This window comes from Python bivittatus, unplaced genomic scaffold (assembly GCF_059951505.1).
Source record: "Python bivittatus isolate LINGU-HERP-01145 unplaced genomic scaffold, Pbiv_v1 ctg000020_np1212, whole genome shotgun sequence".
In the NCBI taxonomy this organism is placed as follows: Eukaryota; Metazoa; Chordata; class Lepidosauria; order Squamata; family Pythonidae; genus Python; species Python bivittatus.
The window spans coordinates 105,979,303-105,994,970 of NW_028277030.1; the positions used below are offsets into that span (position 1 = coordinate 105,979,303).

A 15,668-nucleotide genomic window follows, 5' to 3' on the forward strand; every position below is an offset into this window, starting at 1 on the left:
TGATCCAAATGAAGCAAGAGTAAGATAGCAGAAAATAAACCAGTACTAACAACACTCCAATTATGATGGACATATTGCAAGGAAATTTGTTTGCAAAAAATGTGTATTTTTTTTAACGTGTATTAAAATATAGGGTTGGGTTATGCATGCTTTGAAAAAGATTCAGAAGAAATGTTTCAGAATATGTAGAAACATAACCCTGAAAAAAGACATGGCTGCTAAACAGATGTGCTGTGCTCACACTTTCACACATTTCGAAGCTACTTTTCGAAGCACGTGTCGCCATATGAAAATAGACATGAACTGCAAATGAAAAGGTGTACAGGATTTCATTAATCTGAATGTGGACAGACCAGTTTTTGGTAGTATCTAGAGTAATACTAGGAGGAAATGAAACTAAAAGAAAAGGAAAGAAGAATAAAGAAAAAGTACACATCTTGTATAAAAAGGAAAACATATGAAGTGTGTTAAGTGTGCCTGGCAAGGTGTTTGGCAGAATTCTGCCTGAAAGGATATAAGGAGTCAGGAGGTGCGATGTTGTTCATGCCAGGAAGACAGTATGCAAACCAGATTTTTGCTCTTGACCTGTCATTGAGAAAAGTATGTACATTTGTTGATTTAGGGAAAGCACATAACAAAATGAATAGGCTTGAATTATGGAAAGTTTTGTGTGAAGGTTGGTTTCTTTTGCTGAATGCAATAAAAGTGGTATATGATAGAAATAAGGCATATGGATGAATATATCACAGCCACTGTGGTTGTGTTTGACAGGGGGAAATGGAGTGAACAATTGCAAGGTATAAATAAATGACATAAAACTGGAGCAAGTAGATGAACTTGTGTACCTTTGTAGAATGTTTACTAAAGACGAGAGAATGGATAGACACATTTTAAGATGTGCAAATGCTAGTAGAAAGGCAGTACTATGTGTATTATGTGGTCTGTTGTGAGAAACAGATGTTTGTCAAAAGAAACATAAAGGGCTGTGTATAAGATGTGTTTCTGCCAACTTTGGTAGATGGTAGTGAGAACTGGGTACATCATGCAAAACAGAACACAGTTGAATGTTACGGGTTAGGGTTACTTAAGAAGTGTGTGTGGTAAAATATGAGTTTGAGTCAATAATGAATGGGTTATGAACTAATGTGGAATGAATGGAAGCATGAAAAGTACACTGAAGTGGTTTGTTCATATAGAAATAATAAATGAAGACTGAATTGCAAAACAAAATATAAAGTAGAGTGACTGTATTAAGAAAAAGGAGAAGACTGAACAAATCATGGCTGGAGTTCATAAGATTCTCAGAAAGAAAGAGGTGAAAAGGTTCAAGAACAAATGGCAATGTATGAATAGGTGCATTTACATAATAGAAACAAGGATGGTTTGTAAAGATAGAAAAGTATGGAGATGTTTAGTGAATATGGCTAGTATAAAGTAGCCTTTGCTAAATGTCCTTTCTTCTTCTCTTAGTTCATGCCTTTCATTTCTTTTGCTTGCTATTTCTTACTGCTTGTTGGTGCATTGCATATTGTAACTTATCTTGAAAGAGAATACTGTAATGGACATGCACATGTACAGTATGTATACACATACTGCAGCCTTTCCTAAGATTGACGTCCTCCAAAAGTTTGGATTTCAGCTGTTCTAGAATTCACAAATGATAGGGACCTCACTAAGAATCCAGAGAGAATGGTTCAATCAAATATTAGAGAACGTTCAGTTTGGGAAAAGCTGTTCTACTGAACAATAGCATCTAACCTCCTCTTGAAAGGAGCTCTTTCGCATCCTGAAATACATTTATTAAATTTGAAAAACTCAACGTATTTGAGATGAAGTAGCTTTAAAACATTATTTAATGCTGGCTATATGCAGTGGAGAAAAATGTTTATATTGATTTAGTGGCATCTACAAATTCCACAAAGCAGCCAAAAAGGTGGTTGAACGTCTCCCAGGAACATATAATTATTAGAGCCAGAAAAAAAAATAAGGAAAAGAAAGGAAAAGAAATGTAATAAAACCATTTCTCACTCAACCTTGTCTACTGCTTCTGGGCACAGCCCAGGAACACTGCCATTAATCCTTAATTAAGCCATAAAAATGCATTATCTTGAAATGTATTCAATCACTTTGGCATTAACAGTCATTTTTTCTAACTGCCTTAAGAAGCTTATCTAAAATAAGAACAAAGAATACTGAACCCTATACACTTGAATGCCATGCCTAAACATTCACATTGGACACTGTTCAGATCTGGAAAAACAAAAAAAACTATCAAGATTGTGATATTTTTGATATTTTTAAATACAATTTCAATAATACTTTCTAGCAAAAATTAGTAAGATTTCAATCTGAATCATATTTCAGCCCTTGAAAGCAACACATTTCAACTTTGTGACATAAAGACCCGTACATATTTTATGATTTATATTTAAAATAAATCAGTTGAAATTATTGAGACATGTTCCTCATTACTAACTTAAGTCCATTTCATTTCAGTCTGCCGACCTTCAACATCGTGCCCCCAACATTCAGACTTTTAATAAACTAAAGTCATATTCAGAGCAGAATGTCAATTTTGCTGAACTCATTGAGGTCAGTTGTACATTTTCTGCTGAACCTGATTTCAGTAAAAGAGCAGGGAAAAGTAAATGTGTAACAACTATGGTACCAAATTGCAAAAAAAAGAGAAGAAAAGGTGAAAAAGTTCTACATACCTTCTGGTCAACCTAGAAGGAAGAGAAAGGAGATGTGTCAACAAGTAAGCGCTGAGACATTTAAAAGTGAAAAGTGTAGGTGGTAGAACCAGTCGGAACATGAAAGCACTAAACTCATCAACCAGAACCTCTACCCTTGTTGATTAATCTTTTGCAGGTAGGGTTGTTTAGGCCTACATTGCCATTAAAACCTTCTGCACCTTTTTTAACGTTTGTGAGAAATTAAGCTAAATATGGAGGAAAATGTTGCTGTGTTTACCATCTTAAGGGGATTATCAAAACAGGAAAGATTTGATTGCTATACAAAACTTGGGTGTAGGGTTTTGTTTATGCTTTCCTTCCATGAGGTATTATTTCTCCTGTCCCTTGTCCTTTTTTCTGCCTCTAACTCAGTGTTTCTCAACCTTAGCAACTTTAAGATATGTGGACTTCAACTCCCAGAATCCCCCAGCCAGCCATGGGGAATTCTGGGAGTTGAAGTCCACATATCTTAAAGTTGCCAAGGTTGAGAAACACTGCTCTAACTTATCATCTCTCTTCATCTTAATTTAATAATTAAGATTATTATTTATAAGACTAAATGTTCAGCTCCTATTCGATGGAGCCAGGCTATTACTGTTGGCTAAGATCACCATTCTAAATTGGAAAATAAGTTGATGATTACGGTATTTGTTTGACAAAGTGAAGGAGATTCCCTCTCTTTATTTTGAGCAATTTAAGCACAAACCAATTCTCTTTACCTTATAGAGCGAAAAGCCTATGTGAAAATGAGGGACCCGATTCCGATGTTTGCCACTGTGTTTTTGGATCAGAGACACCAACACGCTGCATGAGTATAAAGATCTTTTGCTTCCGTTGCCTTGCAAAACTTTCAACAAGTATTGGGGATTCATCCAAAAAGAACCTGAGGGAGGAATCAACAAAAATACAGGTCTCATTCCCCAGGATGTCATTCTGTGCCTGGTTGTGAAGCTTACTAGAAGAGACTGCTGACCAAAAATGGAATAGAACTAACGTTAAGAAAAATGTCACACAGTCTATAAACTGTTTTATTGATCTACCTGGTCTGGTTTAAAATAAGCAAGCAAGAAAAATATTTTCCAGGGTAGGACTTTATACATTAAAACACCCAAGTGTCTTCCTTAGCAGTTATTGTAGTTCCATAACAGGGAGACTTATCCATCTGGTGCTCTCAAGGTAATTGGACTGCAACTCCTATTTGCCCTACTGAACATGGCAAAATCACCATGAATAAAAGAAGCAGTAGGCCAAAAACATTGGGAAGGATCACTCTGGGGATGATGGTGGGCATTTCCACATGGCTTCATTTATACTTTCCAATCATTCTAAACCATTCTGAAGCTGGATTTTTGATCATCTTCACCACTGCAGACATTGGTTAGTGTACCAATAGGAGTACCAAAACCATTACTCAATCAATGCCCTCCACTATCTACTATAGGCCCTAGATCAACAGTAACAACAACAACTTGTCAAACACACACACTAATATGAAACAAAAGAAATTAAACAATTGTTACCTTGCCTACAAATCCATATTTCTAGAACATATTGTGTATCAATTTTGATCTTCTAGACCAGCTCCAGGGGTTGGTAATGGGGGGACACCATTTTACATTGGTCCTTTTTCTTCCTACAGGGCTGGTTCCAGTTGGTGTTGGTTGGAAGAGAAAGTTCACTCCCTCTCCTCAACCCCTCATTTGTGGGGTGCCACAAGGCTCGATTCTCTCCCTACTCTTTTTCAACATCTATGTGAAACTGCTGGGTGAATTTATCCACCAATTTGGGGCTGGGTACCATCAGCATATGGATTCTTTGACACCAGGCCAGCCAAGTAAGACTATTGAGATCCTGCCCCCGTACCTGGAAGCTGTGTGGGTCTAGATGTGGAGGAAATCTTTGACTCAGTCCTACCAAGACTGAGTAACTGCAGGTATTGGGGCCAGTTGGTTCTGGGGATAATCCATTTTTGGTCTTGGATGGGTAGTAGTTCCCCATTCAAGGGTAGTGCACAATCTGGGGGCCTTCATGGACTCAGCTCCTGTTTGATGAACATATGGTAGCTGTGTCCAGGAAGTTGCACCCTTTCCTCAATTGGGAAGCTCTTCAGACAGGTACTCATGCCCTAGTCACTTCACCGTTTGAATATTACAATGTGCTCTATATGGGACTGCCCTTGAATACCACTTGGAAACTTCAACTGGTCCAGAATCCAATGGCATTGGCAGTGATGGGCATGCCTTGATATGCTTATGTGACATTTTTTTCCTGCAAGCTGCACTGGGTGTGATTCAAGGTACTGGTTATAATGTATAAAGCCCTGTATGGCATAGGCCATGGTTATTTGAGGTGGTGTTTGCCCAGCCAATTCAAGCTGACAGGGTTGGCACACTTGGGATTCCTTTGATTAAACAATGTCGTCTATCAGCACCCAAGAAGCATACTACCTCCTCTGCCACTGTGCCTGATCTCTAAAATGAGGTTCCCACTGAAACCTCGTTTCTGGGAGGCCATAATGATTCTGGGTGGCCATAGCGATCTGGCTGTTCTCCCAGACCTTGTGGTTCGGTGACTGGAGTCCCTTCTGCTGGATATGAGGTGGTTTGAGGGTATCTGCCCAGTTTGCTATCTTGTTCTTCTTTCTTTCTCTTCTGTTCTAGTTTGGTTCTGTTGTTTGTTTCTTCTTATTATATTGTTTTTATAATGTCTGGTGTATTGTGTGCTGCCCAAAGTCATTTGGAGTCAAGTGGCATCAAATTGAATAATAACAACAACTATGGTTTCTAGTTGTTGGAGTGCAGGTATTGTTATAAACAATATCTACAGAGAAGTGCCATGAAAGAAGAAAGGGAAAAGACAGAATTGGCTCCAGAATTTGGAGCCATTGGTTTTGGAACAACAAACACATGGGGCAGTTGCTCTGCCCTCCCACACTCAAAAGCCCAAAAAATAACCTGGCACTTTGCGTTTGTTCCCCTGCTTAAGAGAAGGAGAAAATAACCAAAACTCTTGTCAGCTTCACCCAGTTCCCTTGCCTGGGTTACTGTGGAGGGGAGAATATGTATACTTGGAACAATCTGCAGAATCAAAACAGAGCACAGTGTTTTGGGGCTGCACTGGGGTGATGGAGTAATTACAGTAAAAAAGGACCTGTGGAGTTTTCAAGCCACCTGCCCCTTTAAGGGCCTCTAAACTGATTACAATTAGTCCTCACTTAGTGACCACTCATTCAGTGACCATTTGAAGTTATGATGGTATTCAATGAGGGGGACTTACAACTGGTCCTTGAAGTTGCAGTTGTCACAGTGTCCCTGCGGTCACATCATGGCGATTCAGGCACTTGCACAGACACTGCAACTGTAAGCTTGCACCCACAACAGTTGCAGTGTCCGTGGTCATGTGATCACCATTTGTGACCTCCCCTGCTGGCTTCCACAAGCAAAGCCAATGGGGAAGCTGGCAGGAAGTCACAAGTCCCAGTCACGTGAGGTCCTGGCTTAATGACCTGCAATCCCCACTTAACAACAGTAACAGAGACTGCTGGGATTGCTGTTGCTAAGCAATGCAGTCACATGACATTGCACTTTATGACCACACCACTTAGCAATGGGACTTCCAGTCCCAATTACTGTTGTTAAGCGAGGACTACCTGTAATATATCAGCTGAAGCCTGAAGGGACAGTAGGTTCCTGCCAGTGGGAAAACAATCTGCCCACAAGGTCTGGAAAGGGAAAAACTCACTTCTTCTGCAATTTCATATACAAGCTGATGTGCATGCTGAAGCACATCATTATCCAATGGGAACAGTCTAAGAATAATTCTTCAACTGGAATTAACTGAGCATTTTGATATCATATCATTCAGTATGATACAATTGTCTTCAAGTTGCTTTATAGACATTATTATGAAAGGACAGATGCTTAGCTCCTTGTCCCAAAGCTCATCTCCCCAAGAAGTCTCACCTCTGCGGCTCCTCAATCTGCCGCCTGCTGTGCTTCCTTTGACCCATTTGCCAAACTGCATAGAGCACATCCACTTTTTCCCGTCTTCCTGACTCATGAGATCAGGAGTCAATTTACAGATCATCAGATCCACAAAATGGGTTTGCAAGTCTTCCACTGACATCCTATGATTAAAGAAAAAAAAGGCTTGCTTTATGACCACAGAGGTAAACAAGGAACAGGGTTTTGATTATGTGGGCATGGCCAACAAACTAACTTTTTTAACCTTCCCCTTGTCACCTTGTCTAATTATCGTTGATAAAAAGGATAGGTATCACCAAAGTAGAGGATAGAAGAAAATGTCGATTTGTGAAAAATGCCTGACATATTGTCAGTGTTAAAACATGACTTGGAGTGTGAGAGTGAAAAGGAAAGAGCAAAGAAAAATTAGATGGGGAATATTATCAGTCAAAAAGCATAATATTAAAGTCTATGTTGATATTGCCACCTAGCGGTAAAATGCTATAGTATGAAAAAATGGAATAAATCCCATTTTATGGCTCTGTGGGTATGGGGGTGTATGCATTTGCACACATGTGAAAAAGGTGTGCATGTAAAATATTTGTGGGAAATGTGTGCATGTGAATGTATATGTGATGACATGAGTAAGAATATATGTGGAAACATGTGACAGGCTTTCTGTTTTCACAAATGGCGCTTTTTAAACCAAACACTAACCTACTTGTAAAGATTTCATTGGGGTAGGTTGGAATAAGATGTGTCTGATTTTATCACATTTTAGGTTAGGCTCTTATATTTCAATGGTAATGTGTTGATATGCCTTAGTGTATCATTCAGGCAACATGCAAAGGTCCAGGCCATGTAGGAAGAGGTCCTCTCTAGCGCTGTACCAAAAACAGGAGTGTAGCTGAATCAAGCAGGCTTTTGAAGCCTCTGCATCATAGTTCAGAAATGTTCATTTTCTCTTGAGACACAAGAAACAATGTACAGTCCTTACAACAGACATTTCTATCTCAAATAAAACTTGATTGGAGAAAATATCTATTAAGCCTAGGCAAAATGGGTATAATCTCTCTCACTGCTTTGCTTCAAGCATTAAAAGCAACACAGTCTGCTTCCATGCTCAACATGAAGAATCAGAGATGACCCATTGAGCCTCACATACCACTCAGAGGGAGCCAATTCAGCTATTCACCTTAAGTATCCCCTTTGATTCTAAACATGAACTACACACACACAGAAGACCACTAAAGGCCAGAACAGTAGCCAAATTGAAGAAGCATGGCTGCCTGAATAAGTGAAAACACCATGCTGCTTTGCAACATGGATCTCCTTTGATAAGATGAGATGATCAAATTGAAGTGCTCCACCAAATCTCATCTCATCTCATCTCATCCAAACTCATGCTCCATACAGAAAATGCAGCAACAACTGTAACTGATAGAACTAGTCCACTACTTTCCAAGGCAACTCTACCAACTCTTAAGTTGGGAAGGTTTTTCTAATATTTAATGAGAAATCTGTTTCTCTGCAGCTCCTTCTTATTGGTTGCAAGCCTCCTTCCTGGAGCAATGGAAAGCAAGTCAGCTTCATTTTATGCATAATACTCTTTGGATGTTTCAAGATAGCTGTAATCTCTCACCTTAATCTTCTCTTTTGCAAACTAAACACATCAACTCTCCAACTTAATCAAAATCCCTACTTTATTATTGGTAATTAACCATTCTCTGCTGAACTAATTTATGCAGGAGTTTCTTATTAGCTCTCAGGTCAAACTAGAGTTAAAATGGGCTTGCTTCTAACAATCTTCCTCTGCAAACATTGGAGTCAAATATTCATATTCATTCTGACTACTCAAATATTTGATATATACTCACCAAATATCTGTTTTTCAATCTGTTACCTGGTAGATGATTTAACCCACTATTTAACGTAATAGTTAGACACTAGCTCTATAGCTGTATATCAAATGTTACTAGAATTTGATGTATGCTTCTGACATGTAATACATTTTTCTGTATCTGATTGCTAGAATCTAGGGATATCCTAGACTGAGTATACCTATTGTGGCTATGCAAAGCTTTGATGAAGCAATTCAACTGGGAGGTGACTAGAGCAAAGCACATCATTGAAGCAGGTGTGTGTGGTGTTCACCCTGTAAGAAAAGGGGCAACAGAGTTGCAGTTTGTATACCCATTCCCTTTTCCACATTTCCCTGCTTCAGCCCCACTGTTTCTATTCAGAGGCATGATCTTAAATGAAGAGGATTGTCCAAAATAGGACTGAGCAAGAGCATCTGGGAAAAGGATAGACTGAAAGACAAACCCATTTATTATTTCATGAAAGTACCAGAATTCTCCATCCTCAGAATTTCTTCGTAGCAAAATCTTCTCTTTGGGGCTGAGCAGCTCCCATTTTCCAGAGCTAAAGGGAGTGAAAAAAGATGATTGTAAAACAGAGCTCACTCAGCTTTGATGCACTGAGAATTATAGGTTCAGTGAAGGTCTCAACCTCAGACAATGGGTTCAGCTCAGAAAGAGCTTCTGCTGAACACAGCTATCTCTGGACACCCAGAACTTACCTATTCTCATTTCTCCAGTCCTAAATTAATGAGGCATGTTTGTTTGTTTGATATATAATTTTTGCAGCACAAAATTCAGAGGAACGTGAATTTTAGATAATAACTGCAGCTTGGTTGATACATTACAGGTAGTCCTTGCTCATTGATCATAATTGGGACCAGGAACTCCATCGCTAAGCAATGCGATCATAAGGCATGATGTCATGTGACCATGCCAACTTATGACAGCAGTTCTGGCAGTCCCAGTTGCTGTCATTAGCCAAATCCTCCATGGTTGCAGTCTCCTGCAGTCACATGATCGCCATTTGTGACCTCCTGCCAGCTTCCCCATTGACTTTGCTTGTCAGAAGCCAGCAGTGAAGGTCGCAAATAGCGATCATGTGACCGTGGGATGCTGTGGCATCATAATTGCAAGTTGGTCACCAAGTGGCCAAATCTCAATCATGTGACCACAGGGATGCTGTGACAGCAACAAATATGTGGACCCATCATGAGGACCCCTCATTCAGCACCATTGTAACTTGAAATGGTCACTGAATGAGTGGATGTTAAACAAGAACTACCTGTAGTTTAAATGTGCAAAATACATAAATTCATATTAAAATATGGTCCCGATGAATTTTTCCCCTTTTTTCTACCCTGGTTAATCCTCAAAATATTTTTGCATATAAGGAGCTCCACCACAGGTGATCCATATAAAGACTGCTTTAAGAGGAAGTCAGCTGATTTATTATGTAAATTTACTTTCTATGGAATCCTTACATATGTGATTGTTAATGTACAGGTTAGTTTTTATATAATTAATGCATCTACTTTCTGTTAAATTACAGATTGTCAAGTTCAGCCCGAGAATCACAACGAGACAGTCCAGAAATCAGCTCAGCTTCTTTATTAGCTTTCACCTAATAAAGAATCTCTCCAGACTAATTCTAACCCCCAACAACAGCAACTATAACCCTGATGCCCTTAGGGAGGGGCCAGTCTCCTCCTCTTGACTTTCCCACACTCCAGCTGGGGGCTGAGGAGAGGCTTTCCCTGAAACCCCTCTTCCCCCTCCCGGCAACCTTGAAGCTCCCTTCCAGAATCCCTTCCAGAATCTCCCCCCTCCCTGTAACCTTGAAGCTCATGCCTTCCATCACTCAGATAAAGTTATTATTGATATTGCTATTATTGATTAATTATTATTAATCAATATTAATTGATTCTATATCTTTAAAACAAACAAATAATATCATAACTGAAAATCAATGCTACCAGGGACAGCTTTTTAAAAACTTTAGCAGAAAAAGATTCAATTCCTGTGGATTTTCTAACCCATCATAACTGCTTATAGTTATTGTTGATATTCTCACTTCTGGTCAAGATATGTTATTTTAAAATGAATCTAGGGTGCTGCAGTTCCTAGTAAACAAATAATAGTGCTGAGAGTTTGATGTGTTTTGGATTAAACATATTATGCATTAGGAATTGAAACCAGGGAAAGTTATAAAGTGTCTTTTTCATACAGCTGTACCACCATGTTTTATTTTCTAATCTTTGGGGTTATGTGTTTAACATTCATCCAAATTCAGTTCCACTAGTGCTGTCTGGTCTTTCAGAACAGCTCAAAGTGTTGCGTTCTAACTGATGAGGTTGTCTGTGTTAATCTCTGCCTGCAGGTGGCACTGAGATTTCATCCATCTGAAGTGTCACTTTTTCTTGCTGTAAGAACTCACCTGTCACTCCAATCCCCTTTCCACTCAACTTTTCCCCAGGGATTTCTTAGTCTTACTAAATTTTCAGGTCCATGTTTGCATGTCACCTTTGGGAAACAATAACAGATTGCCACAGTAAGAATTACTGCTCCACTTTCCATTGCTTTGGTTAGCTATAACTTTCTAAGTACCATACAAGGTATCAGTATGGGCCTAGTAAATATTAAGTATTGGTTCCTAAATACTCCTAAGGGCCATCCAGTTTCCATAAACCCAATAACACATTCTGCCAGGATCTGCTCCATCAAGAAATAGTTTGCCATCTACCAAAAGAAACCAAATGGACAGCCAGTGTGCTGGAGAGCTGGGAAGAGGGCTATGGCTCCACTTCAAAGAGGATGATCTATATTTGAAGGTGTCCTGTACGAAGGGACAGCCTGTCCAAAATACAAAGATAAAGAACCAAACAGAGAGCTAAGAGGGACTTGAAGTTGCCCATCAACACTTTACATCTGAACTGCAGACTGAATAAGCACAGAAATAATCTAATCCCAATTTTCTTTACCACAACGAGATGTATTTCTACCTAGATTACAGTATTTATATATATGTACTTATATATAAATGGATGCAGATGCTATGAAATTCTGCACCCTTCCTCTTCTCTCTCTCTCTCATTTATTCATTCTTCCTTTCTTCTTTTCTGCATAAGTGCCCTTGGCTGATTCCAAAAGCTAAGTTCTCTCAGATCTGGTTAGTACTTGGGTTTTAGGACTGGGAAATTTAAAAAAAAAAAATCCCAGAAGATGGCAATAAAAAAAAAATATCTGTAATGTTGCCCCCCCCACAAAAAACAAACAAACAAACAAACAAACAAATTCTGCCAGAGTTATATATGTAATGACCAGTAGACCCACTTGGCTTAAAAGAAACTTTGAGTAATCTCTGCCATGATAGTCACTGAATGACAAGATTGTTGTGAGGATGCTATGATACTAAAATGAACTGGGGGTAGGAAGGAACCAATAAGTATACACATTCTCATCAAATAAATAAATATATAAGTAATAGGGTAGGGCTATATCACATGTGCAAGGCCAGAGCAATTGTTCAGAGACAGTTTAATTTGGAGTTATCTTTGATTCACCAGACTTATTTGAAATTAACTATTCTCATTTATACACACATGCAAACTTGCCATAGCCCCCATGGCTGTTCATACAGCAGCTGAGTTCAACAATTATAATCGTCACATACAATTTGCTGTGTTCACTTGACATACTTGGCCATGGTTTAGTCAATCTACTCAATTTTCTAGGTGTGCACAGCACACTGAATCATCAACTCATCACATGGGCTGAATTTGCATACCATACTAGGTTAAAATGTGGTTGGGTGGTTTGCATTCAGCATGCCAAGTGTAAACTAGATACAGGAGCCCAGTATTTTGGCCACTTGAAGAAAACACTAGACCCCTCCTTTTCCCACTGACCTCATTTTAGCAAGATGAAACTTGTTCAGCTTAGCATAGCATATGCTACTGTCAGCAGAGCTCATGAATCAATTACAGCTTTTGATTTACACAAGAGGCCAGCTATTACTCTTCTATCTTTTATTCATGCCATTAAAGGGAATATGTCTTAAAGTAAAGCAGCTCCTTAGCCATCTCTGCCTTCACAGGGTTTTGCAAAATATCATTCATAGCTTTGGTCTATATGTGGCAGCCCTATAAAGGTTTTTGTGCTACCCCAGCCCCTTCCTCATTACTGTGAATTTTCAGTCAGTTAAAATTTAAGTTAGTGATTTTAAGTCTAGCTATGATAAGAAAGGAGAGAGTGGGGAGTCAGCTTATAAATAAATTGGTTGGGGTTGGTTTAAGAAAAATGCAGATTTTATCCTAGATGTTTTCTGCTTTGCCCACAAAGCAAAGTGCAGTCCCCATACATCTGTTTCCAAAAGGCTGTAGATCAGGACTTGATACTATGGTAGCTGGTCTTGAATTGTGTACAGGCAATATTACAAGCAGATTTTTCAGTGATCCAGTGCCAGCTGCCATAAACAGCAACACAGCAAAGCTTGAAGAGGTTGGTGAAGCTAAGATTCAATAGTCCAGGTAAAGATTTTGGTGAGCCAGCTGTGACCTATCAAATACCTCTTGAAGTGCAGTCTCTGCAAATAGGCCATAAAATAACCTTCAAGTAGAGATTGCACTTGATCTGCAACAATAGTTCAAACTGCCTGGTTCACAGCTCACACTAAACCATGGCTTACTGAAAAATATACAATTAGCTGGATTCGCACAACAAACCACATCATGGCTTAGCACAATATGGGCATTTAGCAAATGGTTTTCACTTTCCTGAGCTTTGTAGTATACACATTTCTTCTAGTCAAGGATAACTTGGCAATTCAGAGAAAAGGAAAGTGAATGAAACTATGAGCCCTGGAGTACATGGAGCCTCCACGCTCTTCTCTTGTGCTCCCCAGGAACCTCTTCTGGCTATAGCTGCTGAAAATCAGCCACAGAATTGTTCTCCATTTTGAGGTAGAAAATGCACACCAAAAGCATCAAAGTGTAAGTTCTTAAACAGGCATCACATTATTACTTTTAAAAAGCTCCACTAAACTCCTCCTTGAAGCCTAGGGAAAACCAAAGGAAAAGTTCTGACACCACCCATGTCAACGTGGCCTTGCCACTTTGCATTAGTGCCCTAACTACAGTGGCCCTTAGCATACCAAAAAATGTTAAATCTGGCCTTCAGTTACCAAAAGGTTGTCTGATCATGGGCTACAGTAAGAAAAACAACAACAGCAACAGATAAACAGAAACACAAAATGAAAGTCAGAAAATCCAATAGTCAGGTGTGAGTGAATAAAAGTATACCACATATTGCAAATGATGAGCTGTTGGCTTCATCTACTGCTTAAAAATGCTAAACACCCAGCTTATTTCTTAAATTCTTCCTTGTTATGGTCAGATAGAAGGTAAGAACATAGATTCATTAAGGAAACCATGTTTGGAATGATCAAAGCAAGTTTGCTCTTACCTTTCGAATGCCAGTCACAGTGTAGGCATGACCAGCCACTAAGCCATTCTCCAGGACTCTTGTTGGCTGTAGGAAAAACAAAATCAACCTATTTAACTGTGCTGTGAACTATCTTCCTCATTCCTAGTGAAACCAATACAGTCTGCTTTTAAGAGAAAACAACTGGCAGTTGGCTCACTATAAATACTACAACCAGCTTCAGCTAAACTCCTTAGTAAATTTTCTGTTGAGCCTATTGTGAAGTTATGTGGATGATTCAGCTGCTGGATGAAAAAAATTGTTCAGCTTAGAAAAATAAAAAACTGTTGAGGCAGGGCATGAATACAGCTTTAAAAGACTTAGAACAGTGTAGGAAAAGAGAATAGCAATAGTATCTTCTCTCTCCACATGTGAAAACATCAACATCAGATTAGTAGGCTTTATTTTTAAATAAATTACGTATTTGTATAGAATACAATTCATCTCCAAAATCTTTCTCAGAGAGATCATGCTACTGTGGAGACAATCTTAAATGACAAATAATTTATGTCTTTCATTAATGCAAGTGTTTTGGGCTTCTTTTTAAAATGAAGTCCTCACTAAGTGATTCATATCAACTTTATTCTTTTCTTCTTTTTTATTTTTTATTTTTAAGGGGGGCATTTGCAGTCTTGGAAGCAGGCACAAAAAAATCTTGTCTTTCATCTTTATTAGAATGATCCCTTTTATCTCATAGTGTTATTATTTGGGTAGCCAAGTAGGGGAAATGTCATGCTTACTTCAATAAATAACTTGCAGGGATCTGTGGCACAAAAGTTCTTAATAATAACATCAGGGGAAAGGAAAGAAAGCACTTACCCCTGCATGAGTCTGGCATCCCATGAGAGATCTGCTGTAGGTTGCTCTTGTCAAGATATCCCAAAGATCAGGCAGTGCATCAGCCAACTTTATTGTCATATTAACTCCCCCTGTGAAATCTACTAGAGCTTCTGACACTTGCCCAATTTGTAGATCTTCATAAGAACCACACAGCCTGCCAAGAAAGTTTTGCCAAATATTTTCTTAAATGTATGTTAGATGATTGTGACAACAGATTTAAAATAGACTTGAGTGAGATTCATGACAGAATCCTAGGGGAATCACTTACTTGGCATATGCCTTTTCCAGAAGAGCTCCCCAGAATAGGTTCTTGTAAACAGAAGAGAGGAAAAGAAGCTGACCGGCTTCATTTACCGGTAGTCGGTCATCTACTACAACATCAACCCATTCTCCAAAATGCCAGAACTGAAAAAGGAAAGGAACACATGATGATCATGCTCCTATTTCAAAGAGGGAGAAAAGCCATTATCTAACCCTACATCACTGCTGGTCAAGCAATAACTGCAGGAAAGTATACCTGAACTTTTTGCTATAGTAATATGATAATGACCAAAACAATGAAGTTCAAAGAGCTGAGTTTAGGATATACAAATCCAAGGTGCATCTCAAGGGCCTGAAGTGACAAGAAGGGGCATTCATTTAATAAAATTAAAGCACTAGATACTTCTGATTAAAAACTGTTTCTCGCTTGTGAAAGTTCAATATCCAGACTTCTTAGTCTTTTTGCTTTGTTTCACAGGATTATGTGGCCTTTTTTCTCCTTGAAATGTCAAATTCTGATTTAGGGAATT

General features: G+C 38.8%; 1 protein-coding gene across 1 annotated transcript in view; it reads right to left on the minus strand.

The window, feature by feature from the left end:
- The window catches only part of LOC103056790 (calpain-14), a 46,121-nt gene that overhangs the window by 23,544 nt on the left and 6,909 nt on the right, over positions 1-15,668 (minus strand). Inside the window, exons 4-11 of the mRNA XM_007426188.1 lie at positions 15,146-15,282; positions 14,857-15,031; positions 14,020-14,085; positions 10,994-11,079; positions 9,047-9,121; positions 6,698-6,861; positions 3,455-3,618; positions 2,906-2,914 (exon numbers count right to left, since the gene is read on the minus strand). Of these exons, the coding sequence (XP_007426250.1) occupies positions 2,906-2,914; positions 3,455-3,618; positions 6,698-6,861; positions 9,047-9,121; positions 10,994-11,079; positions 14,020-14,085; positions 14,857-15,031; positions 15,146-15,282 (876 nt within the window). The remainder of the gene's footprint in view (positions 1-2,905; positions 2,915-3,454; positions 3,619-6,697; positions 6,862-9,046; positions 9,122-10,993; positions 11,080-14,019; positions 14,086-14,856; positions 15,032-15,145; positions 15,283-15,668) is intronic.